The sequence below is a fragment of the Rutilus rutilus genome (genome assembly GCF_951802725.1).
Source record: "Rutilus rutilus genome assembly, chromosome: 15".
NCBI classification, from domain to species: Eukaryota; Metazoa; Chordata; class Actinopteri; order Cypriniformes; family Leuciscidae; genus Rutilus; species Rutilus rutilus.
This window is the reverse complement of record NC_140220.1, coordinates 9,617,696-9,645,255: the sequence shown is the minus strand read 5'-3', so window position 1 is coordinate 9,645,255 and position 27,560 is coordinate 9,617,696. Positions and strand designations below refer to the sequence as shown.

The 27,560-nt window shown below is 36.8% G+C and overlaps 1 protein-coding gene across 3 annotated transcripts; it reads left to right on the top strand.

The window, feature by feature from the left end:
• Positions 1-271: 271 nt before the first annotated feature.
• LOC311305304 (uridine-cytidine kinase-like 1) lies at positions 272-27,459 on the top strand (the record flags this gene model as incomplete). Of its 3 annotated transcripts, none has more annotated exons than XM_084432919.1 (15): positions 272-416; positions 2,688-2,914; positions 6,933-7,039; positions 7,679-7,849; positions 9,198-9,269; positions 12,779-12,968; positions 13,511-13,572; positions 16,422-16,441; positions 17,825-17,923; positions 18,772-18,865; positions 19,078-19,140; positions 20,274-20,396; positions 22,517-22,624; positions 25,383-25,539; positions 25,621-27,459. In XM_084432919.1, the coding sequence occupies 15 exons, from the start codon at positions 298-300 to the stop codon at positions 25,695-25,697; spliced, it is 1,689 nt and encodes a 562-aa protein (XP_084289045.1). In that variant the 3' UTR covers positions 25,698-27,459. The 3 variants fall into 3 exon arrangements, with proteins under 3 accessions (XP_084289045.1, XP_084289046.1, XP_084289047.1); XM_084432920.1 differs by lacking the exon at positions 16,422-16,441 and adding an exon at positions 15,294-15,310; XM_084432921.1 differs by having other exon boundaries at positions 298-416; positions 2,718-2,914.
• Between the last annotated feature and the right edge of the window lie 101 nt (positions 27,460-27,560).

The window sequence follows — 27,560 nt, the reverse complement described above, 5'->3', positions numbered from 1 at the left end:
TCATCTTTACTTTTTATACAGATCTAAACATTGCAGGAGAGGCCCTCCATGAGCAGGACTGGACACCCCTGTAGATCTATCTATAAATGGAAATCAACTTTTTCATTTTTTCCGAACAAAACATATAATATAAATATAGATTTGATTTATTAAAATAATAAACAAATATAATAATAGGATTGTAATCTATAGTATTATATATATAAAGTAATACAATACAATTAAGTCGATTGAAAAAAGAAGCGTCAAGCGTTTCCTATGCGTCACCACAAGCGTGACGTAAACGCACTTCCGGACATGCGTTTCCGCGCGTTCGCGGCACAAAACATGGCGATGACAACGAGCCAAAACGATGTCCAGGTGCAACAGAAAGAAGAAGGAGAGGAGGATGATCAGTCGATGTCTAGATCTGACAGGTTAGTAGACCAAGTGCCTGTCGAGCTCAGGTAATGTGATCAGTAACTGATCCGGTTGACAAATAAAGGACAGTGTTGTTTTGACCATCAGTGGCAACAGTACGTTACATCAAGGGACACAAGTTACACAGTGTAACGTTACCTGCTGGTTTGGCATTAATTTTGGTCTTTTTGAGATTTAGAGCTTTCAGAATGAGGTGCTTCTTGTTTTCTGGAGCTGCTGGCGTGGCAGATCTGAGTCGAATGAAGAGGGCTGTGTTGCAGTTAAATTTAAAGCAACATGCAGAATTAACATAAGTTAACGCAAGCGTTACATTTATTTTGAATGCTAATAGTCGATATTATCCACTTTTATTTGTCAAAGGCAAAAATACAATAAAATTAAAAATAAATAAATTTGGGGTGTGTTTACATTAAAAGATGACGATAAAGATATAGTTCTAAAAAATCGTTCTCAACATTAAAGAATAGCGGAGTCCACAACACCGCTATAACGATAATGGCACAGAGAAACGATTTCTTTGGAATCAGTTTCAGAACGATTTTATCCAGTTTATGAGCAATGAAAAAATTGACAGCCAATCAGAATCCATCCTGCTGGAACGAGCTCGAGCATTTAAAGTGACAGACAAGCATAGAACAAACAGAACGATATTGTCCACTGTTGTGAAAGCTAATATAGTTATCTTTATAGTTACCAATCTTTTAAGTGAACGGGCAAGGTAATTGAGCATAACATTCCCGTTAGAGTTTCATGTGTATATAAAACCTGATATTGAGAAAATATGAATATTTATAAACTTATAATGCATATTTCCATTACCTTATCAACATTTTTAATCGCCCTTTAGCCTTCTTTGTATCAACAAGAGCCTAATGTGACACACATTCCTTGTAGGCCTATTCCTTCCAAATAAGTCCAAAGAATCAGCAAAACGCACACAACATGTCACAGCAGCGCAGACAATAGAATTTCATGTCAACTACCCTTAATCCACATAAGCCTAGTCTTTCAAAGCAAACATCCTGACCTTTTCAGCACTGCCATTGTGTAATGGACTGTACTTCAATTTAATGATTCATTAGCGCCAGTGAGTGTCCAGTGTCTGTCCATGTGATGAGAGTCTTACTCAAATGAGGCTCCAGGTTTGGCTGAGCAGATGTGTGGTTTCCTGGACAGGATATGAAGAAAGCTCCTAGTCCCTCTACCACACTTACAGAAATGATCATGTGAGCAGCTTTTTCTGAGGGCATCACTAAGACCCAGATTTCCTCAAGCTCTCTATGAAACAGTGTCCAATAGCTATGCTCAGGTCAAATGGGGCCATTCATGATTATAAAGGCATGTCTGATGGCGATGTGGACACTCACACTTACTTGTTTGCTCTGTTCAATGATAATTTATCAGTTATTGAAGATTGTTAAAGCTGCAGTCCGTAACTTTTTTTGGGTTTAAAAATGATCCAAAATACATTTTTGAGCAAGTACCTAACCAGCCAGTGTTCAAAACTATTAAACTAAACTGGAAATTCGAGCACGTCTTTGCGTCATCACGTCACATCTGTACACATAACGGAGTCTCGGCTAGTAGGCTATGTTGCATGTGAGGATGTTGGAGGTGGAGATTTATAGCCTTTTCTTACAGCACCTGATATAATTAAACGTATCAATTTGATGGCGGATCCAGAAAGGTTCAAACGATAATCACCCGTTGTAAAATGCAAAAGACTTCGGAGTGGCTACAGAAAAAAAAGAGACTTCAACCGGGCCCATGCGAAAACAAGGATAAATATCGGAAGGGCATTAAATGTAGTCACGCAATGCTGATGTTGTTAACATTAACAATTTGAGAACAAAGTAGGCTATCATTTGCACGGTTTGACGTGATATGATAAGCGATCGTTAGATTTAATCGGTGCGATTTACTGCAATGCTTTTTTTCCCCTTTGTTGGTCAGAACAAAATTGGATGTTACTTGTTCAGACGACATTTCCCGGTGAAAATTCTTATGTTGGTCATACTTCCAAAAAGTAGAATTTGTGATTGCGAATGACAGTATCCACACCGGCGCGGTGACTGACATCCACACATTCTCCTCAAAACATTGGATTCATCCGCGCTGTGCCGTGCCGAGGTTGATAATTCCGCGAATAACTGCAATTGCAGATTTCGAACAGAGATGGCGACAAAGAGGAAAAACTACGGACTGCAGCTTTAAGTGACACAAAGATGTTCCCATTGTGCTACTTTATAAAACATAATGTTTTGCAGTTTGATTTGTTTGTCCTTAATTCGTGGTAGTGGCGAGGATTCTCTCGATGGCCTCATGAGACCCAGATGTCCCCTTACCCCTTCGCTGTCCCCACGGAAACGGACCACCAGCCAAAGCAAAACTGAGCCTCCACTTCTAAGGACAAATAAGAGGACCATTTACACTGCAGGGCGACCACCCTGGTACAACGTTACTGGGACCACCTTTAAAGAAGCCTTTGTCATAGGTACGACACACATGCATACCTTTACTACATTTGATTACCACAAATCAGTCTTATGTAAAGTGCAATGAATTTGACAAAAGATTATAAAAACATTGCACAATACGTAATTTATTGAGAAAATTAAATGGGTCTAATTTAGGTTTCATATTTTATTAATACTTTATTAAACTCATAAGGGACTCAGAGATTAGCAAGTATTAAATAAAAAAGCATAAATGTGAGTATAAATAAACTCGTAAGGCTAATACAGAATTAATGTTTTTGGTTTTTTCTTGTTTGGAGAATATAGACATTGCTTGCTCTAAATATGAGACATGAAATATCCAAATTTGACATCTAAAATTTGGGCTCAGTAAGATTTCTTATGGTCACCATTGCTGCATTTATTTGATCAAAATACATTATTTAACAGTAATATTTTTGAAATTCATATTATTGACATTTGAAATAACTGTTGTCTGATTTTAATGTATTTTAAAATGTAATTTATTCCTGTGATGGCAAAGCTGAATTTTCAGCAGTCTTCAGTGTCACATGATCCTTCAGAAATCATTCTAATATGCTAATTTGGTGCTCAGGAAACATTTCTTTTACGCTTTTATTCTTAACATTTCAAAACATTAATTTTGTGGAATCTTAAGATTCTTTGATGAATAGAAAGTTCAAAAGAACATCATGTGATCTTTTGTAACATTACAAATGCCTTTTCTGTCCCTTTTGTCTAATTTAATGCATCCTTGCTGAATAAAAGTATCAAATTCTTGGGGGGAAAAATCATATATATCTTAAAGCATGTTTAAAATCTTTTGTGGAACTTTCCCAGAAAACATTAGTATTGCAGGGTTAACACTTTTGTGGTGTGAATCTGGTCTGGGAACATGAGCTCTCTCAGGACTGAGCTCTGAGGTCATTAGTATGCAGTCCATTACTCACAAAGAGCCTGTCGTACGGCTTACAATTTCACACTTGGATGTGCTCCAGTCAATTATTCCTGAAAAAAAAGAAGAAGTCTGGTGTGACTGTCATCCCTGCTCGCTCGGTCAGAGAGAAACTAATAAATCCACCCAAGTGGAATGATCTTCCTTTAACCAAAGGTCAGACAAACAGGAAGTGGAGAGAGGACATAAGAACACTAAAGCAGTTTTAAGTAACTTTACTCCATGGGACAACAAGAAGTTTTTTGTTATTCCCACTGGTGGTGTATCTTTCTGGCCTTTTATTCTAGAGATCTATCTGATACTTAAAACTTTAGTATCTGAAAATGTAGTGGTCAGCATAATGTCTTGCGTGACTGACTTTTGTATAATGTTGTCAGATGAGTTGTGCAATCCAAGCAGATTTTTAAAATATTTTTTGGGATTTACTTCACAGCCATTTTTGCAGTAAAATCATGATTGTTGTGATAAGTAAATGTTTGCATCATTGTCAAGTGCCCTCACTTTTGTGAGGTTTAACCCTGCAGTTTACCCCACTTGAAAGGGTGTGCTTGCCTCTGAAGGTTTGGACTGGATTTTACTCAATGACCAGAAATCAATTCTTTCTTTTCTTTCTTTTATTTGAAAGTTGTCGTGGTCAAAAGCAGGTAAAAAACCTTAAACACAAACACAAGTGGGTCAAGAAAAATACAATAAGTCCAAGTAACCATAATAAAGCATCATAACACAGGATCAAATACTTAACTTTAAACACTAAAAATTAGTCTTGACAATAAGTAAAAAGGAAACCCCATATCTTAAGCATCCAAATAAATTAAAGACACATTGAAGACAATTTGAAGCACTACTCAAATGATTTTAACCTTAAACTCTATCAGCTTTAACCTCCTATAAATACATGGATGGTGGAAAATAACCAGGTTTTGCAATTGCAACTTCAAGAATTATACAGGTATAGCTGGGTGGCAAGAAAGATACATTTATATTTATTTGCATTGTGCACATTAATTATATAAATATATAATATAATACAATAATAATAAAAGTAATTTATATATATACACTACTGGTAAAAAGTTTTAGATCGGTAAGATTTTTCATGTTTTTAAAATAAGTCTCTTCTGCTCACGAAGGCTGCATTTATTTGATAAAAAACAAACAAAAAACAGTAATATTGTGAAATATTATGCCAATTTAAAATGAACCTTTTATGTTTTAATATATTTTAAAATGTAATTTATTCCTCTGATGAAAGCTGAATTTTCAGCATCATTACTCCAGTCTTCAGTGTCACATGATCCTTCAGAAATCATTCTAATATGTTAATTTTATGCAGGATATCAAACAAAAAATCCAGAAAAGACATTATATAAAGGTTGTAAATTGATTATCATTTGATCAAGTGAAATAAGTATTTGATCCTCTACCAACCAGCAAGAATTCTGCCTCCCACAGATTGGTTATGTGCCCAGATTAGTCCTGTCACTTTAATGTCCTAATGTCAGTAGACACCTGTCCACAGAATCTGTATCCTCCATTCTAACCTCTCCACCACCATGGGCAAGACCAAAGAGCTGTCAAACGTCAGGGACCAGATTGTAGACTTGCAAAAGATGGGAATGGGCTACAAGACCATCAGCAAGAAGCTTGGAGAGAAGGAGACTTGTTGGTGTGATTATTCGGAAATGGAAGAAATACAAAATGAAAAATCAATAGCTCTCAGTCTGGAGCTCCATGCAAGATCTTGCCTCATGAGGTAAGGATGATCATGAGAAAGGTGAGGGATCAGCCCAGAACTACACGGGAGGAGCTTGTTAATGATCTCAAGGCAGTTAGGACCACAGTCACCAAGCAAACCATTGGTAACGCACTACGCCACAATGGATTGAAATCCTGCAGCGCCCGCAAGGTCCCCCTGCTCAAGAAGGCACATGTACAGGCCCGCCTGAAGTTTGCCAATAAACATCTAATGATTCCGAGAAGGCTTGGGAGAAAGTGCTGTGGTCAGATGAGACCAAAATCGAACTCTTTGGCATCAACTCAACTCGCCGTGTTTGGAGGGAGAGAAATGCTGACTATGACCTCAAGAACACCATCCCTACAGTCAAGCATGGAGGAGTAAACATTATGCTCTGGGGCTGTTTCTTTGCCAAGGGTACAGGATGACTTCACTGTATTGTGGGGCCAATGGACGGAGGCCATGTACCGTCAAATCTTGGACGAGAACCTCCTTCCTTCAGCCAGAACACTGAAGATGGGTTGTGGATGGGTCTTCCAGCATGACAATGACCCAAAATATACCTCCAAGGCAACAAAAGAGTGTCTCAAGAAGAAGCACATTAAGGTCATGGAGTGGCCTAGCCAGTCTCCAGACCATAATCCTATAGAAAATCTGTGGAGGGAGCTGGAACTTCGAGTTGCAAAGCGACAGCCAAGAAACCTTAAGGATTTAGAGAGTATCTGTAAAGAGTAGTGGACCAGAAATCCCTCCTGAGATGTGTGCAAACCTGGTGACCAACTACAAGAAACGTCTTACCTCTGTGCTTGCCAACAAAGGTTTCTCCACCAAGTACTACTAAGTCATGTTTTGCATGGGGATCAAATACTTATTTCACTCACTGAAATGCAAATGAATTTATAACATTTGTTTAATGTGTTTTTTCTGGAATTTTTGGTTGATTTTCTGTCTCTATCTGTTAAAATAATTCTACCATAACAATTATAGACCCTTCATTTCTTTGTTAGCGGATGATCTTACAAAATCAGCAGGGGATCAAATAATTTTTTCCCCCACTCTAAGCTGTCATATTATTTATTATTGTAAAGCACAATGAATCTAAAAGCATGTTGTTGTTTTTTTGGGAACCTTAATAAAAATTCATACAAGGTGTCTTGTATTGGTATAAGTTTCTCGAACATGCTTTTGATAAGGGGGTTTGCTTGACAGCCCTTTTTGAATTCGGATGTTCCCTTAATAACAGCAGCCAAATTCATGGTTGTGCCATGATTGTGGTCAAATGTTTGCATTAAATATTTGCTCTTTGTGCATTTGAACAAGCTGCGTCTTCTGGTGTGTCCTGCAGGTCTGTGTGGAGGGAGTGCCTCTGGGAAAACCACCGTGGCCAATAAGATCATAGAGGCTCTTGATGTTCCTTGGGTTGTTCTGCTTTCTATGGACTCTTTCTACAAGGTACTTTTTAAGACCCAGAATATATCTGCTTTGGACTTCCTGTCCTTTTAAGTGAGCAACTATTGTTTCTAGTTGCATTAGCAGACCGCTGTGCCATTTAAAGTGCTCCAAATGGAACTTCTTCATGTGTTGAAACTATTGAAGCATTAATATAATTTGGTCCTGCCCCTGTTGGAAGGTCTATTCATTAATCCTTATTTGATTTAATGGCATATCCTTCAGCCTATTAGTGGTCTAATTAAGTGGTTCAATCAGTCAATCTGTTTCTTTATGGTGGGAATTCTACAGGACGCTTTCCTTGAATATATTCTTTTTTGTTATTGTCAACCTCACAACATTTCTGCGCCACCATACATTTTTTTTGTTTAATCTTTAAGGCCCGGGTATACTACTTTTAATTTCTGCGTTCCGCTTATTCACTCAACTGTGTGTGAGACTTTCAAAGTATACTCCTTTAAGCCATGAGGGCTTTGTTTTCAAGTCACTCGCACAAGCGCTGTTGTACACTCTCCGTCCACGTGGACTCAAAAATTAGGCTGCACGCAGACAGAGATGACACAAATTGTGGACTGTCGAGGAACACGGGCGGCCGAAGTATACTTGTTAACGTATTTAACTTTTTTTCTTGCTGACTTGCAGGTTTTGAGTAAAGAGGAGCAGGAGTTGGCAGCCAGAAACGAGTACAACTTTGATCATCCTGATGCCTTTGATTTTGAGCTGCTGGTCACTGTGTTGAGAAAACTGAAAAAGGGCAAAAGCATCAAAGTGCCTGTGTATGACTTCACCACCCATAACCGTCGCAAGGAGTGGGTAAGCATGTGTGTGATTGCCTGGTTAGTATGCATGAGCCTATATAGACTCATGCATGCTAGAGATTACTTTGTTTTCCCCTACAAAATAAAGCTGTGTAGTTTCTGCATCACCCAGTAGACTTTGCAAAACATTTTCAGGGGGGAAAAACCTTCAAACAGTTTACTTGCATTTGCCTTTGTGTATTAAGCTGGGATAGAAGAATGTTTTTAGCATATTAGTGCTTTATTGCTTTAAGTGTGATGCAACAATGCAATGTAATTGTTCTATTAGTATATGTTCTAATTCTATGATGCCTTGCCACATTGTGGCAGAAAAACATTAACATAACATGAATAACTTATTATTTTCCTGCATATTGATGTTAATTTATATGGATTTACTGTCTAAAACTGATTATTATGATTATTATCTCTGTATTGATTTAATTGGACTCATATACTTTTATTTTAACACAAAACAAAACCAAAAACTCAAATCACTGAAGTGTCAACTTGGTACAATGTTGGTTGCATTTTTTTCTTTAGGCAACTTGCAATTTCATGCCTGATAGAAATAAAGCAGTACCAGTAATATAATTACATCAGTTCAGACATGATTATTTAGGGACTGCGCTGCCTTTGTCTTCCTAAAATGTAAGGTTTAATTTCTCCATAAATTGATTGTAACGTTGATGAGTGATACAGGGAGATTTCTGGTTCTGTGGCATATACAGGCCAAACACGTGTGCTGATCAATACAGAATGATTGGCCATTGACGGGAAGCCTCATGGTAGTGCATCTGTCTTAATGGGATCATGACACCATCAGGGTTCCCCTCATTCTGAAGCAGGGAAGCATGGAGGAAATGCATCACTGCACACTTCCACAGTCTCTCCCTGCACTGCTTCAGTTTATTAACATCATATTTGAAGTGAAAAATAGTTTTTCTTGGTGCTTTGTGTACCTTATTTTTGGATAATTTGATCAGTTGGAGTATAAATCAGTTTTTATAATTAAAAAGCTTAATATAATTGATTAATTATAATTGAAGATTTTATCAATGCATTATTATATTATATCAGGGCTCAACAATAAGGACTGAATTGGAATCAATCGAGAATTGTGAAATTTCACTGGTATCTAAAATTTTGGTGGCTTATTTATTGGAATACAATGTTACATGGGTCAAAACAACAAAACTTTTATTTATTTATTCATTCATTCATATTTATTTTTTTGGTGGGGTCAGTGAAAATTTTGCCATGGAAAAAAATCCTTCGAGTTGAGCCCTGTATATTATATTATATTGTGTTATATGCTATGTTATTACTGGTCATTGATATTCTGTTTATGATCCTCTGTGCAGAAAACCGTCTATGGGGCCAACGTTGTGATATTTGAGGGAATCTTGGCTTTTGCCAACAAGGAGCTTTTAAAGGTAAGCCTCATATTAAACTTGTCGCACTGGACATTATATGAAAGAGGGGAAGAATTACGGAAAGTTTCATAGCCTGATATATAGAAGAGCATCATGGGAGTCATAAAGCAGAGAGTGAAAAATGGAGGTGTAGTAAAAGATAAGGTCAAATGAAAAGGGAGATGTGTAATGATAGGAAGAGACGAGAATGAGTGTTATGTATTCTATATTCCTACAGGTTAGTGATGGATGCCGAATGATCATGAGACCTTTTTTTTTCTTTCTTAAAAGTACTGCGTCCATGCTGATGACATTGATTTCCCCAACATGCAAAATATATTTTTTCTTTTCATTAAGAAATTCTACAGTAGCCTACCATAATGCTATGTAAAACCCTATAAAAAAAATAATATTTAAATTATAAAGGGCAATTTAAACTATGCATGATGGTTTTGATCTTGCCTTTTATTTATGTAGTGTTTTTTTTTTTAAATGGCCTGTGTATGATGGTTTTATTACTGTATTACATGTCATGAGAATGAGATGTTTTATATAGATAGATAGATAGATAGATAGATAGATAGATAGACTGTCTACTGACTCTAAACTTTTGAATGGTAGTGACATTTATGAGAATTATTAGATTTTTTTGTGAAAAATATTTTCATGAAAATATTGCAATGCAAAAAAAAATCTTTATGGTCATGAAAGCAGGCTTCATTATCGCTATGTAAATTATAATGTCTTAATTTTTAGAGCATGAGCACAAAGGTGCGAGGACCCTCTTGGAATTGCTCTGTTTATTTCTTTTTGAATTTGGGGTGAAATGATCCTGAAAATTTCACCCAGACTGGTGTGTCTCTGCCTCTGAGTAATAGACCTCATTGCCACAACCCAACCAGGAAGATGAGATTCCCTCTCTGCAATACCATCTCTGGCTCTTTGCAGCCCTGAATATACATGAATACTGGTTAATGGTTAGATAATGAGTTCTAGTTGTCTCTTCAATCATTTAGGGGAGAAACTGCATCTCTGGTTCAAGAATAGATTTATAAAATCATGTTTCTAAAGCCTGGTCCTATTAAAACTGCACAAGGACTGTCCTCGCTTGTCCGTTTTCCTCTCCTTGTGTTCTATTCCTCTTGCATCCTGTTGTTTTCCTCACACAATGAAGATGACTGATTCTTTTATCTCTTTAATGGTGAAGGTAAGGACCGGCTACAGGAAGTGAATAGGCGGCGTTTATTCACACCAGCGTTGACTGTTCCCATTGCCGGGTTTCGATTCTTCCCTGTGCAAAGTTTCCGGAAATCTATACAAATTAAAATTGGAGTTATTGTGTACGCATTGGCAAAGCAGTTCATCCTGATGTGATTTATGAGCACCTTGCAGCAGACGTGCCGCAGAATGAATGAAACTCAACAAACGGTAGACACTTTTACATCTGTCGGTTAGAATAGATCAGGGTTTTCAGTTTAACTCTTTCTCATGGCTGGTCTTTGTGAATACAGTGACAGCTCACATTCATTATTTTATTTGAGAAATTCGTTCAGGAAGGATGAGAAATGACTTCCTGTCCTGTACAAGTTGATATACACTCGACCTTTTACCCCATTCTTATGCTATTCTTGCATGCCTGCACACAGTCTTATAAGTTATATTTCACCGTGTTGGCAGGGCTGCTTGCACTGCTGTTAAAGATTGTCGGATTGTTTATCGTTACCCTGAAATTTAATGCTTTTGCCGTATTTTGTCGGCCCACTGAATGATATTCATTTTCAGCGTCAGTGTCAGCACCAGCGGTATGTCTTGGCTAGTTGCCGTCACACTGCACTAATGTTTTGATTGATCCTGACTTCTACTTTGCTGAGCCGCTTTTTAAAACATCCTATCACTTCGCTCCGTTGAAAGATCTTACGCGTGTTTTCAGTAACAAGAACCGTAGAGGAGAGATTGTAGTTGTTCCTGGACAGATTGTGTCTGACTTGCAAAATTTCATCACTTTGGACTGGAGGAAAATTAGGTTTTACCTGATGAGCCAAAACATTATGACCACCTGCCTAATATGCCATTGCTCCTCCGCGTGCTGCCAAAACAGAACGACCCGTCAAGGCATAGACTCTACAAGACCGCTGAAGTTGTTGTATCTGGCAAAAAGGCATTAGCAGCAGAATCTTTTTCATCAATTTCTTCAGATCCTTTCTTGTAGTTTGTGAATAACCACTGTGGATCGAGCTTGTTGGTCCAGCACATCCTACGGACACTCAGTTGGATTGAGATCTGGAGAATTTGGAGGCCAGGACAACACCTTGAACACTTCATCATGTTCCTCAACCATTCCTGGACAATGTGTGTCAGGGTACTCAAAAACCGGACTCATCGGACCAGGCAACCTTTTTTTCACTGCTCCAAGGTCTAGTTATAATTTATTTCTGTGATGGCAAAACTGAATTTCATCATCATTACTCCAGTCTTCAGTGTCACATGATTCTTCAGAAATGATTGTAATATGCTGATTTTCTGCTCAAGAAACATTTCTTATCATAATCGATGTTGACAGGAAAAACACCTACGTGAGAATGCTGTTAATCGATTACAGCTACGCATTTAAAACAATCATCCCGGCCAATTTATCGTAAAGCTTGACGACTTAGGCTACTGGATTTGGGATATTCTGACGAACAGACCCAAAGTGATGAGAATTGGAAACTGGCTCTCTTCCACGCTGACCCTGAGCATGGGTGCTCCACAGGGTTCAGTTCTCAGCCCCTTACTGTACTCCCTGTTCACACACTACTGTTGCTAAACACAGCATCAACATCATCTTTAAGTTCGCTGATGACACCTCCATCCTGGGCCTCATCACGAACGGCGATGAGACGGCCTACAGAGATGGGGTAAAAACACTTAACTAAGTGGTGCAATGACAGTAATCTCTGCCTTAACATCAGTAAAACCAATGAGATGATCGTGGACGTTAGGAGGATGCAAGTGGACAGTCACGCTCCCCTACACATTGACGGAACTGCTGTGGAAAGAGTCAGGAGCATCAAGTTTCTTGGTGTGCACCTCTCTGATGACCTGTCCTGGGCCCAGCTCGTCAGCGACTACTTCCAAAGGAGGCTCAAGAAGCCTGATCGTCTGGTATGGATCGCAAGGCACTTCAGAGAGTTGTGAGAGCAGCTGAAATGATTATAGGCACCAAACTCCCTACCTTACAGGACATCTTCCACACACGATGTCTGAAGAAGGCTCACAAAATCATTGCACTACTTCAATGTATATATTGCACTACTGTTGAATGCCTGAGCCTCAACCAAATGCATTTCAGTGTACAAATTGTCTTTGACATTTGTATATATGACAAATAAATAAACTTGACTTGATTAAACCCTTAAAAGTGCATCAGAATGCACGTAGCTGTGGCCTGTCAAAGTATTTGTTTGTTGCAGTCCGAACTGTTTGTCTATCACACATGTTGTCAGTTTTTGACATTGTGTATTGTATTTCTGTCTCTGTGTGCCCTTCAGCTGCTAGACATGAAGGTGTTTGTAGACACCGACTCTGATATCCGGCTGGTCAGGCGTCTGAAGAGGGACATCACGGATCGAGGGCGTGACATTACAGGCGTCATTAAACAGTACAACAAATTTGTCAAGCCAGCGTTTGAACAGTACATCGAACCCACTGTGCAGGTTGCAGATATTGTGGTCCCAAGGGGTAGGTGAATTTGGAAATGGTCAAAACTGCAAAACGCCCACCAGTATTGACTATTAAACATATTTTAGTGAAATGTTACTTGGCAATGTTTTTATTCAGTAATTTAATTAATAGATAATAAAAAAAAAGTGAAATGTATCTTATAAATATTTTGAAAAACCTTATATAGTTGTAATTGTGGTGTTATAAGAAGTCAAACCAAAAGTTATTCTTACACCAGATATCATTTGTGATATTTTTTTTTACTAGTGGGTGCAGCTGACAGCTATTCTACCTAATTAATTTGTGAGATAGTCTAACAGAAGGATGACCAAAACCAGTGAATTATCAACTGATGTGATAACTCAAATGTTGAAGGTGTCTGAATAAATTTTGGTTTGAATATACGCGCCATGAATATAGCTTTTGATGGTGATATGGCAATTAAATGCATAAAATAACTAAAATTTCCCTAGTTTATTGAAGTATAACATGCATTTGAATTAATTATTTAAGTTATTATATACATTAAAAAAGGTTGCCCCTTTCCATTGTTGCCCCAGGTGGAGAGAACTTTGTCGCGTTGGATCTGATTGTTCAGCACGTCCACAGTCAACTGGAAAAGGTACGTAATAAAAATGGCTTCTTATTCTCTTCTGTTCAACATTGAGTGAGAATTGTTAGTTGGTCTGTGCATATTAAAGTGCTGAGAATGGTCAGCATGCATGTTGTTATCCCTGCTAAGTGATCCAGTGCTCCTAATAATACACACACTCAAATGTTGCATGCATGTGCATATGAATCCCATGCCATGGTATAAGTATAATGTGCTCATGGTATAAGTATAGTTTGCCCTCTGGTGGCCATACTGTACCTGTTATAAAATATATATTGTTCTAAATAGTGTGTGCATTGGTTAAAACAAGAAAAGGTCAGGCCAGTAATCTAGATCTTCATTTTACAATCCGTCTTCCCCGGAAAAGTGGACATTTTGTTCCAGCATAAAGCATGGCCTGATTGTGAATTTGTTCAAATTGTGTCTAAATGGCTATGTGGTTGTTGGTTAACATTATCCACTTTTTACATGCTCTGATGAATCATTCAGGCAATATTCTGCGAAACCAGGAGACGTGCATTAGGAAAGTAAATGTAAAGTCAATTTTGATTTCATGTTTACTTTAGGTGTCTACCAAAGTAATTATTAGCAAGACAAAGATGTTAACACTAATGAACGTTTGGTGAGTGATGTTCATGTGCATGTATTGATGACAGATGTATTCTACAAAATGGGTTAAGAGCCTCTTTGAAATGTAATCCTTTTCTTGTCTGGCAGGCTGAATAAAGTCATGAATTATCCTGAGATGGAAAATGCTTTTCTCTTCTTCACTCGATCAGTCACAGTGAGGAATGATCTTTAAGACTAACGAACCGTGTGCTTTCGTACAAAATATGTCATGCTCTAAAGCCACAGTGCCGCATTGTGGTTCTCATCCTATAGAGGTCAGATTTGAGGAACTTGATGGTGTGTGGGTTTTTAATATTGTACATGATGGTAATGATGGTGGTATTGACATTTTTTACTTTGAGAGAAAATATTAGATGAACCTTAGACTTGCTAACATGACAGGTTAGGTAACAATCAGTTTATCTATCTACTCAATTGTAAAATATATTATTTTTTCATACATTTTACTTATTTTATATATTCATTTGTATTAATAATATACTACATGTAATATATGAATCATTTGTTAAATGTTTGTTGATAATATTTGATTTATTTATGCAAAATAGAATTTCCCTTATTTAAATTTCTTATTACATTTCTTATAGAGGGTAAGTGTAGGCTAAAAAAGTCTAGGTAAAAGAGCAGACTCTTAAAAATTAAAGCATTTTTCTTAAAATTCACTGTAGGAAACAGAAAAGTTCCTTTTAATTTAAAGAGTCACCCTTTGCAAAGTAAAATTGTAACCTCAACGCTATGGAAAATGTATTGTCTATATATGTGGTATATGGGCAGTCTACTGTACGTGCCCGCACTGATAAAGACTGTTATATCAGCCTGATACATTTTATTTGCAGTGATGTAAATATGAGAAACATAAATGTAAGAATGTGATTATACCAGGTTAAATGTAGGGTTCAAGAATAGCTGATATGGCCATGAAATATTTTCCAGTATACCATGGAAGAGGGGGCTGACTGTTTGGAATGGCTTTTTCTGAGTGAATATCTCATTTCATGAGTTTGTCTTTTTTTCTTTTCTTTTTTTATTCTTCTCCTCCTTGTGTGTGTTTGTAATGAAATACTTGCTAAAACCTCAACCGATTGCTCTAACCATCCCAGCGTGAAATCACAGTGAGGTATGGCTGCTTTTCCCCTCATTCCCTTCGGTTTATCTTTTCTTCATTCTTTAAACTTGTGCTTCATCTGTCCTTTCCTTTTTTTTTTTTTTTTTTCTCAAGCCTGCAGAGATGCAAATAGAGACAAAAGGAATAGCCTAGCTCTGGCTATGGTGTTGGAAACACACGACTACGCTAAACAAATTAAATGTCGAGTGTTGTCGAGGCCGCCGTATAAACGGATACGCAGCCCCGCCCACATTGTAATCTCATTGGTCTAAAGTCTTGGCTGTTCCAAATTCAAACAGCTAATACATAACATTTCAAAAGTTTGTGGCTGTTTTTTTAATTAACTGTTTTTAAAAGAAGTCTCTTATGCTTGCCATGGCTGCATTTATTTGATTGTAATTATATTTCACTTAACTGTATTTTTAATTTAAAATAACTGTTGTCTATGGCAAAGCTGAGTTACTCCAGTCTTCAGTGTCACATGATCCTTCAGAAATCATTCTAATAGGCTGATTTGGTGCCCAAGCATCATTTCTTATTATTATCTATGTTAAAAAAAACAATTGGGCTGCTTATAATTGTTGTGATGTATTTTTCAGGATTCTTCGATTAAATAGAAAAGGTCTGTCACTTTTGAACAATTTCATGCATCCTTCCTGATAGCAAAAAGTGGAGACTGTTTGTTAAAGACCTGAATGAATTGCACAAAATTGATGTGAAGACAAAAAAAAATAGTTTTGCAGGGCAAAAACGCACCATAGCTTCACGGCGTACCTTTTGTCTCCACCTCCACTGTTATTTTGATGCTGTTGCTAACACGGGGATGGGCCTATTTCAGTGGTTTTTCTCTTCAGGTACTGTGCAGCGTGCAAACCCCATCAATACATGGTCTCTATTGAGACGTCTGCTGTCCTTTTATCACTTTATTCAAGCCAGCAGCATCATTTCAGCTGAAAACCACTGACATACTGCCCAGACCTGAGCTCATCTTGGCTGTGATCTGTCCCATCTGTTCCATATAGACTTTAATCAAGTCTTGTTCTTTTCTCCCCCTCCCTCTCTCTTTTCTCTGTCTCTATCTCGTCGTCATTGTCTCCCAATGATCATTTATTCCCTTCTTCAGAGGAAACTCCGCTGGGATATGTGAGGATAAATTCTTGCATCCTCTCGTCTTTTCTTTTTTCTCTTTCCTTCATTTTCTTAGTTTTTTTATCCATCCTCTGCATTTCTTCCTCACTTTATAAAACCATGTTCTGCTCCTTTAGTAACAATCAGCTTTTTTTACTGTTATTGTTTGACTTTTTTTCAACTTGCTTGTGTATGTTTAACTCAACTTCATCTTTTCAGAATGGTCAAATGACATTCACAGTCATTCTGTCAGTGTCCTAACCAGTCTTAACAGCGACAGGACATTCCGTCTCTTGTTTTCTATTTTTGTGGCATTTCGCCTATATAGCCACACCCACAATGAAATCTCATTGGTCCAAAATCCTGCTCCTCAAAACTTCTGATTGGCTATCATCGCACATCACGCTGCTCAGCAGTTTAGTGTTCAGTGTAGACAAGTTTTTGTCGCTGAACACATTTCGCATCACTCCTGGTTAGGACATGGTGTCTTTCTTTATGGGATTGTTGGCTGAGGTTTGGTGAAACTGGCAGCCGCAATGAAGGAAATTTAGCAGCTAAATATATTTCCTAATATATTAGCTAAATACAATTTTCTCTCTTATGTGATTATTGTAGGCTGTAGAGGGCAGTGGTGGCTCTCTCAGTCCTTGCTTAGTTTTACCACATTTACAATATTGTAATTTTAAACAAATCAATTGAACACAGTGATTTTAGTATAGGTTCAGCCCTAAACCATCTTGTTGGTTTTATTTAATATCACATTATTTCACTGTTTAAAAAAGTAGTTTACCCTAAAATTCAAACTGTCATTTACTCTCCCTCAAGAATGACTTTCTTCTCCTTTGTGAAGAAAGTTAGTCACGTGTTTGGAAAGAAACGAGAGTGAGTAAATGTAGTTTTTAGGTGAACTGTTCCTTTAATGCTTGTACATCAGATCTTTGGTTGCAATACCCTCACTTCTGCCTACTTCTAATTTAAAGGTCCATTCACACCAAGTCTGATAGTTACATAGATGAGGCACATACTTATCACACTGCTCCTTGTTCTGAGAAACTAGCTATATTAAGCCAACACATAACCCAAGCTAATATCTTATTGATCAGTGAAGTTTCTTTTTTGAGTGAGGGCGATTAATTTGTGTAAATGATGCCATTGTTTCATTTTAAAAATGTATTCATAATGGAAATTCTGACTTGAAGTGAATCGGCCTTAACTCTACCTTGACCTGCTACCATAACACGTCAGGCTCGCTTTTCAAACCATATTTGCACTGGGGAAAAAAGTCAAATATTATTATATTTGTCTCTTTTCCATTGACAAACTGTGTTGTGTGTTACTTTTTGTTTGCAACCCATGGAAAAAAGGAATGTTTACATCTCATATCCATGTGCCATATAGATCAGCCCTGGCATCTGCCCATCAGGGTCAACCTCTACCCAAGACTCTGAGCGTCATGGAGAGCACACCACAGGTCAGAGGAATGCACACTATAATCAGGTACGACCTTTCTCTTCTGGTAAATGCTCAAGTACTTATGTAACATTACATAAGAACTTCAATTTGGAGGGTTTTGTGATATATTGTTTATTTACACTACCATTCAAAAGTTTGGGTCAGTAATATTTTTTTAAAGAAATTAATACTTTTAATTTTATTCAGCAAGGAAGGACACATTAAATTGATAAAAGGTGTGGAAAAACAATTTTGAACAGCTATTAGTGTGTCAGATGTTGATTCAGTAACCACTCTGACAGATTCAGTTCATTCAGTGAACGATTCATCTGACTGATTCAAACTTTGAGTCTTTTTGAGTGATTCATTTAAAAGAACCGGCTCACAAGAATCATTTGTTTGTAGAACCATACTGCGCTAGTTGTGCTGCAAGTTTGTTTTTGCATGCACCTAGCAAAGCCAACATAATAATAGAAAGACTTGTTGGCGTTACTTCATGGTGCACATCTCAGATAAAAAGAAATATATTTTACCGTGATGCTGTAGATTTAGAAAACGCTACTGTAGAATCATTCAAAATGGTGTGGATATATGGTTTTATAACTTCAAACCCAGCCAGAATCATCACCATTGTACTCTTTAGGTGTACACCTTGGGTTACTCCAGTATAAGTGTAAATAAAGAGCAAGATTTGAGCAGGCCGGCAGCAGCTTGATTTGTATGTTTTGGGCCACTGATGTTTTGTAATTGGGTAATTAAAATAAAATAAGGATTGTTTTCTCACTTTATCTAAACTCTCAGACCTGTGTTTCATGTTTACAGTATCATACACTCCTCCAAAACGCACATCCATCTCTGTTGTGTATTATTGACTGTGTCCCCTGTGCCCCCAGGAATAAAGAAACCAGTCGGGATGAATTTATTTTCTATTCAAAGAGATTAATGAGGCTTCTCATAGAGCACGCCCTGTCCTTCCTGCCGCTGAAGGTGAGTGGACCGTCATTATTAATGACCAACTACCAACTTTTAAACCCGATGTTATGAGCTCTGGATATTGGTCATAATACAGTGATGCATACCTGTGCCTAGCAGCGCCCCCAGGGACAAATAAAAATGTTATGGTGTGAAGTGAAGCAAGTCTTCATTGATTATTGCACTGGTTAGTTCCATCACTGATTCTTATGTCCTCTTCTCTCTAGCCGGTGTCTGTCGAAACTCCTCAAGGAACTGTATATGAAGGGAAGAGGCTGAGCGGGAAAAGGGTTTGTTTATTTGAAGATTAAAATGTGTACATGCTTTGCTGAAAAAAAAAAAAAAAGGCTAATCAAATCAGGGTTATTATTGTTAACTAAAGGTGTATTCACACTTGGCATGTTTGGTTTGATTAAAACAAACCCTGGTGCGATTGCTCTGTTAGTGCAGTTCATTTAAATAAATGTGAACGCTTCTAAACGAACTCTGGTGCAGGTCAACTGAAATATGAACGAAACACTGACCAAAGACATGTAAACGAACCAAAAACAGGACATGATGTCACAAGATGTGACACTAAAAAGACCAGAATGCTCAAGCATACCTGATTTTTCTCGTCATAGGTGCAATGTTGCCCATCACAGTTCGGTACAGGCATCAGAACCGCATCTCCTCGCAGCAGATCTTCGTTTTCGTATTCGTTTGTGTGTGACGGAGGGTTTCCGGCCCAGTTTTGACTCATTTACACATTTTATAAGCTCTTCAGGAGTTGTCAGCACCAGCATTTGTAATGTTACGCACATACAGCTAGCACATTTAGCCCAGCGCACAGCATTGTTTTGGATGTTCTGTTGCAAAAATATACATCATAAAAGGTTTTTTTTTTCTTCACACTGTCATTTTTAACACTAAACCTAAGGACTAGGACTAAATGTATTTTCTTTTTTTGGTCCGGAGACTCCTGACCAAAAGAGCCAAGAGAACCAAACTATAAGTGTGAACACACCCTAAAACTAAAGCTATGAAAAACTTTTCTGTTGATTGAAATAAAGCTATAATAAATATAAATATTAGTTAAAAAACTTCAGTTTATTGGGACATTTCAGTTTAAGTTGAAGCACTAAAATTATTACCTAAACTGAAATAAAAATAAGCCAAAATAAAAAAAGTAATACATGAAGCACATAAATTAATCACAAAAAATTAAACAAAAATGATGATGAAAACTTAAAATATAAAATAAAAGCTTATTAAAAATATTGATTTGTAATAAAACTAAGATAAATTGACTAAAAATAACAACTGAAATAACAATGGATCAAATTAGTTAGCATGTCTATATATTTGTCACATTAATTGGTATTGCTATTATCTATATGGCAGGACTTTATACCTGTGTTCTTCTTGTTTATTCGTTTGATAGATCACTGGTGTGTCCATTCTACGGGCAGGAGAGACCATGGAACAGGCCTTGATGGCTGTTTGTAAGGACATTCGACTCGGAAAGATCCTCATCCAGACCAATCACGACACAGGAGAGCCTGAGGTATCACATCTTCACCCATCCAACTGACACGCATGTCTATAAACAAGCTGTGATCAAGAAATGTCCGTGTTATCGTGTGCCCTTGTGTTCTCAGCCTTGGTAAGACAGAGCGGATGAATTACTCATACCCTACTGTTCAGGTCACGGTCTGTTTCACTTCAGTGGTTTGTCAGATTTGATATCTATGCCTTGTATTCAACCTGATGTATAACATGTGTCGTGATATACATGATAAACTCAACAACTGTGCTGACGCTGATGGATTGTTTTGTAAATGTATGACGCACAGCTCCCTCTAGCTGTACTTTCATTTTGCATTTGGTACACTACTTATGACTGTTATTTTAGCATAATTTATATACTATCATGGTATTTATTGATATTTTGGATTAGCTTCTCATTATTTTTACATTTTTTTTGTTTTAATTTTAGTTTTAATAACTATTTATATTTAGCTTTTTTTTAATAGTAATTTTAGTATTTAAACTTAAGTCAGTTATACAACATTTGTAGTTTCCATTTTAAGTTTTTAATCTTTTTTATATATATATATATATACAGTGCTATGCATAAGTGAATACACCCATGCTAAAGTTGACTAAAAAGAGGAATAAAAAATCATATTTTGGAAATTGAACTTAATGCCTTAATTTAAAAAATTAGGAAAAATCCAACCTTTAAGGACACCAATTTTCTTTGTGAATGAATAATGTATCGTAAATAAATAAATGTTCTTCCTTAAAATACAGGGTGCATAAGTGTGTACACCCCTATGTTAAATTCCCATAGAGGCAGGCAGATTTTTATTTTTAAGTATAAAAAAAAAAAAAAAATTTAGGATACTATACATCCTGATAAAGTTCCCTTGGCCTTTGGAATTAAAATAGCCCCACATCATCACATAGCCTTCACCATACCTAGAGATTGGCATGGTTTTATTTCAGTTAGCCTAATAGCTGGTTTGATTTGCGTTGAGAGATGATCTTATGGAAAGTACCCCATGCCAATCTCTAGGTATGGTGAAGACTATGTATTGATGTGGGGCTATTTTAATTCCAAAGGCCAAGGGAACTTTATCAGGATGCATAGTATCCTAAATAAAAAAATAAAATAAAAAACTTAAAAATAAAAATCTGCCTGCCTCTATGGGAATTTAACATAGGGGTGTACACACTTATGCACCCTGTATTTTAAGGAAGAACATTTATTTATTTACGATACATTATTCATTCACAAAGAAAATTGGTGTCCTTAAAGGTTGGATTTTTCCTAATTTTTTTAAATTAAGGCATTAAGTTCAATTTCCAAAATATGATTTTTTATTCCTCTTTTTAGTCAACTTTAGCATGGGTGTATTCACTTATGCATAGCACTATATATATATATAACTTTTTTTTTTTTTTTTTTTACTTCATCTTTATTTCAATTAACGAAAAAGAGTTTCGTTAACAACACTGCTTATGATTTGACATTTTATAGGATATTCCTGATATACTTGTAGTGATTAAAATTACACATTTAGAATATCATTGATTTTGAATGCGCTTTTTATTTGGCCAATAATTGAGAGTTGGTAAGTTTGGTTCATTTCATTCACAGGAATCAGGGCAAATTGTCTTTTTCATTTAACTGATTCTGACCTGAATCCAAAAAATGTGTTTGCACCGTCACAAAATTTTTCCCCAAATGTCCCTTAAATAACATTTTAATGTTGTTGTGAGAAACTGCAATGTTTAACTATTTATTTACTCTGTATCGTTATATTAGAGAATATAAATATCAATATAACTTAAAATGATTGTATAATTCTTATGTTCATTTAGTGAAAAACTATTTGGAAAAAATGCCTTATTTCAAGATTTTTACTGATAAATATGAATACACATAATCAATATTTACATGTAGCAAAAAGGCTTAAAAATATATTTTTAGTAACTTTTTAGCTATCTGTAGCATCTCATTTTACCTTTTTAAATATAGAACGAAGTGTCAGTTCAAAACCACTCTCAAATTCCTTGACGTCTCCATCTGTTTTGCATGTTTAGTGTACTACCTAATGGCACATAAATCTCTGCTCAGTCTAAAAGCTGAGTCTTATTACGGTCTAATCTCCTCTGCAGCTCCATTACCTGCGTCTGCCCAAGGACCTCAGTGAGGACTACGTCATCCTGATGGACAGCACCGTGTCAACAGGGGCGGCAGCTCTCATGGCTGTCAGAGTCTTACTTGTAAGTCACTTTCGCAGACACAAAGGTCATAGTGCATTTTTATTTTAATTTCCCAAATGAGTACAGCTATTGATAGGTTTTTATTTATTTATTTATTTATTACATTTTCAGTGCATTGTAGAGTAGTTTATGCCTTCTAAGCCTAACTTTTAAGATGTGCAAGATAAATGTCAACATCTCACTATGCTGAATGTTGTGATAAGTGATGTTAATCCTAAAACAAATTTTTGATCTGTTCGTACTGATCTGTTTCAATGGACACGCCACATTCCTTTCTGAATGAGCTTTGACCTCTCTCTTGCATTCAAAACAAACAATCCTGGTCAAATTTCTACATTGTGTGGGTACAAAGTTCACATAGGAAATGGGTGTTTAAAAAGTTCTGTCTGGCCTGTGTTCAATACTTCTGTTATCAACGGGGGTACTTGGGAATATGTTGGACATTTATAAAAGATAGGTAGGGGATGGATGGATGGATAGATATGTTGCACCAGGTGTTTAGCCAAATTATATTATCTCTCTATCTGTTATATATCAACTGTTCTATAATCTGCTCTAGATATAGATACAGTGAGGAAAATAAGTATTTGAACACCCTGCTATTTTGCAAGTTCTCCCACTTAGAAATCATGGAGGGGTCTGAAATTGTCATCGTAGGTGCATGTCCACTGTGAGAGACATAATCTAAAAAAAAAAAATCCAGAAATCACAATGTATGATTTTTTAACTATTTATTTGTATGATACAGCTGCAAATAAGTATTTGACCACCTGAGAAGATCAATGTTAATATTTGGTACAGTAGCCTTTGTTTGCAATTACAGAGGTCAAACGTTTCCTGTAGTTTTTCACCAGGTTTGCACACACTGCAGGAGGGATTTTGGCCCACTCCTCCACACAGATCTTCTCTAGATCAGTCAGGTTTCTGGGCTGTCGCTGAGAAACAACGGAGTTTGAGCTCCCTCCAAAGATTCTCTATTGGGTTTAGGTCTGGAGACTGGCTAGGCCACGCCAGAACCTTGATATGCTTCTTACAGAGCCACTCCTTGGTTATCCTGGCTGTGTGCTTTGGGTCATTGTCATGTTGGAAGACCCAGCCTCGACCCATCTTCAATGCTCTAACTGAGGGAAGGAGGTTGTTCCCCAAAATCTCGCAATACATGGCCCTGGTCATCCTCTCCTTAATACAGTGCAGTCGCCCTGTCCCATGTGCAGAAAAACACCCCCAAAGCATGATGCTACCACCCCCATGCTTCACAGTAGGGATGGTGTTCTTGGGATGGTACTCATCATTCTTCTTCCTCCAAACACGTTTAGTGGAATTATGACCAAAAAGTTCTATTTTGGTCTCATCTGACCACATGACTTTCTCCCATGACTCCTCTGGATCATCCAAATGGTCATTGGCAAACTTAAGACGGGCCTTGACATGTGCTGGTTTAAGCAGGGGAACCTTCCGTGCCATGCTTGATTTCAAACCATGACGTCTTAGTGTATTACCAACAGTAACCTTGGAAACGGTGGTCCCAGCTCTTTTCAGGTCATTGACCAGCTCCTCCCGTGTAGTTCTGGGTTGATTTCTCACCTTTCTTAGGATCATTGAGACCCCACGAGGTGAGATCTTGCATGGAGCCCCAGTCCGAGGGAGATTGACAGTCATGTTTAGCTTCTTCCATTTTCTAATGATTGCTCCAACAGTGGACCTTTTTTCACCAAGCTGCTTGGCAATTTCCCAGTAGCCCTTTCCAGCCTTGTGGAGGTGTACAATTTTGTCTCTAGTGTCTTTGGACAGCTCTTTGGTCTTGGCCATGTTAGTAGTTGGATTCTTACTGATTGTATGGGGTGGACAGGTGTCTTTATGCAGCTATCGACCTCAAACAGGTGCATCTAATTTAGGATAATAAATGGAGTGGAGGTGGACATTTTAAAGGCAGACTAACAGGTCTTTGAGGGTCAGAATTCTAGCTGATAGACAGGTGTTCAAATACTTATTTGCAGCTGTATCATACAAATAAATAGTTAAAAAATCATATATTGTGATTTCTGGATTATTTTTTTTAGATTATGTCTCTCACAGTGGACATGCACCTACGATGACAATTTCAGACCCCTCCATGATTTCCAAGTGGGAGAACTTGCAAAATAGCAGAGTGTTCAAATACTTATTTTCCTCACTGTATATAGATAATATAATAAAATGTATTCCTGAAATATAAAAAAACATGTATGTGTGTGTGTGTGTATGTATGTATGTATGTATGTTTTTTTTATATTTCAGGAATACATTTTATTATATTAAATTATTATATTCTCTCTCTCTCTCTCTCTCTCTCTCTCTCTCTCTCTCTCTCTCTCTCTCTAAATGATAAATACATACATAAAACTTTTCTTTGTGTGTGTGTGTATATGTATGTGTGTATGTATGTATGTATATGTGTGTGTGTGTATATGTGTATATATCAGTGCACAACAGACACTAATACAATATTCTAGGTCAGAGATATAAGATATATTATTAAAATATTCCAAAATATTATATCAAAATTCTTGCTGAAATATTTTAGGGCAAATCTGTTCTGCAGTTAAAAAATTATAATAAAATATGTATAAAATACACCATTCTAGCTGAGAGATACTTTATATTTTTCATTTATTTATATAATTTTTGTACTATTTTAACATTTTTTACAGACGTTGAAATCTACATTAGCACAGTAACTGGTTTAAATAAGAGTGATTTACAAACTCATCTGTTACAGGATCATGATGTCCAGGAGGATAAGATCTTCCTGCTCTCTCTGCTCATGGCGGAGATGGGGGTTCACTCAGTGGCCTACGCCTTTCCCAAGGTGCGCATCATCACCACTGCAGTGGACAAGAATGTCAATGATGAGTTCCACATCATTCCAGGGATTGGTAAGATTTCTTTGATTGGCAAAAACAAAGGGAAAAATGGAACATTCAGTATCTTGTAATCCAAAGCAATTGTTTTTGCAGGTAATTTTGGGGACCGTTACTTTGGGACGGATGCTCCTTCAGACTGTTATGAAAGTGATGATGGGATGGACTACTGAATTTCATTGAGACGTGTATGTGAGCAACTCTGTCTGTATGCATTGGAGAAGGGAACATTTAAGCACTTATCTCATATGATTGTGGACCCAATGCCCTGCCCTATTTTAGCATAAGCCTTAGCCGTCTTTTGCTACACGTGTGCCCATGCTCAATACAGGTCAAAGCATCAACGGACCCCCAAACATGGGAGATTACTGCTCATTAGCTTACCTCAAAGTGCCCACATGACCATCACAATTTGCAGATTTTCATTACTACCTGAAATGATGAAGATGAATAATAAGGACACAACACAGTTTGTTCATGGGTTTGTTTGAAATGGCATACTACCAAACTACTTAGTATGAGTATACAGTAAATACTGTGTAGAACACAGTATGTATAATTGATTGCAAATGCAGCACATACTCACCAATGTTTGTTAGCTGTTTTCATGTTGTCTTGACTTTCCTTTGTATGGATATATGGCATACATCTGCATTTGAAGTGCTTGACCAAATCGACATCTTATCCTAAGTGAAAGAAATATGTTCATACGCCCGCATTTTTTCAGCTTCAATTTAACCTGCCTTTAATATAGCAGCTTTGCTAAAACTGTGCAGAAATGTTACTACCTCGAATAGTAGCCCATGGACAAAGTAGAAAATTTGAAGATTTGGTTCGGACATCATTGTTTACTACAATGCTGCAATTCATAAACTCATAAACAATACGTTTATTGTTTAATTACTTCGTTGAAGGCCGATAAAGATGCTAAGTGCCAATCAATATATGTCAACTTGATGGTGTTTGTGTGGATGTAAAAATGTGGGAAATTATTGAAATATTGAAAAATAACTTTTAATTAATAGGAAATTCAATTTTAACTATAAAGGAGTCATTTCCATCTCATCTTTGGTTTTAGTATTTAGCACCACAGTGTCACAGAGGGCAACAAAATCAGGGTTATAGTTTGTTGCTGCCATTTTCTGTTATATACTTGAATTTCAAAGATAATGTAGATGATGTATATTTATTTTTCAGCAGTTCACTTGTCATGCCTGATTGATAAGAGGCAGTGACTGATTACTTTGCAATTTCAAAAGTTGAGAAAGAGTTATTGGAGAACATGTTGAAGGTATTTTTAGCAGCAATTAAACCAAGAGAGAGCAAAACGTGCTTCTGAAGTTTCACTGTTACATGTCATCTTTTTTTTTTGTAAAGCCTGATTATAATAATAGTGCCAATATGCACATACAGCAGCCTCTGATGCACTTAGAGTAGTCACACTTATACCCATTGGTGAGTGAAGCACATTATTTAAATTTAATTTAATGAAAAGTGAATTTGTCTATTTGGTCCCACTTGACAAAATGTACTTGAAATTGACGTCTTTGTCTCAGGACCCTCCATGTAATATATCTTATTTTTCGTTGTGTGTTTGTCTCCTAATTGGAACTGCCTTTTGGTTTTGGTTGTGTATACAGAGATTGTATGGCTTGGTTATGTGTTATTCTTCTAAATAAAGCATAACCAAATATCATTAATGAATTTCAGACTTAACTATATTGGCAACATTGTTATAGGGAAAAAATATATATTAATACCCTTTTCTCTCTCCAGAAATGTGTACTGTACTTACTGATTGTGTTGTACTTGTATGAATATCATAGTTTATCTGTTTACATGCTTCAAACTGACCTCCAGTGCTGTAAGCCATTCCACTTATGTTGAACATTTTTGTGTCTATATAAAAAGCGCAATAAAATATCTTGTGCCTAATGGAATTTTTTTCTTTAATAATTTCAACAACAACAAAAAAAAAAAGTATTTAATGTTTGCATGAAAAATGTGCCCTGTCCATAAACCGTCTTTATTGGTAG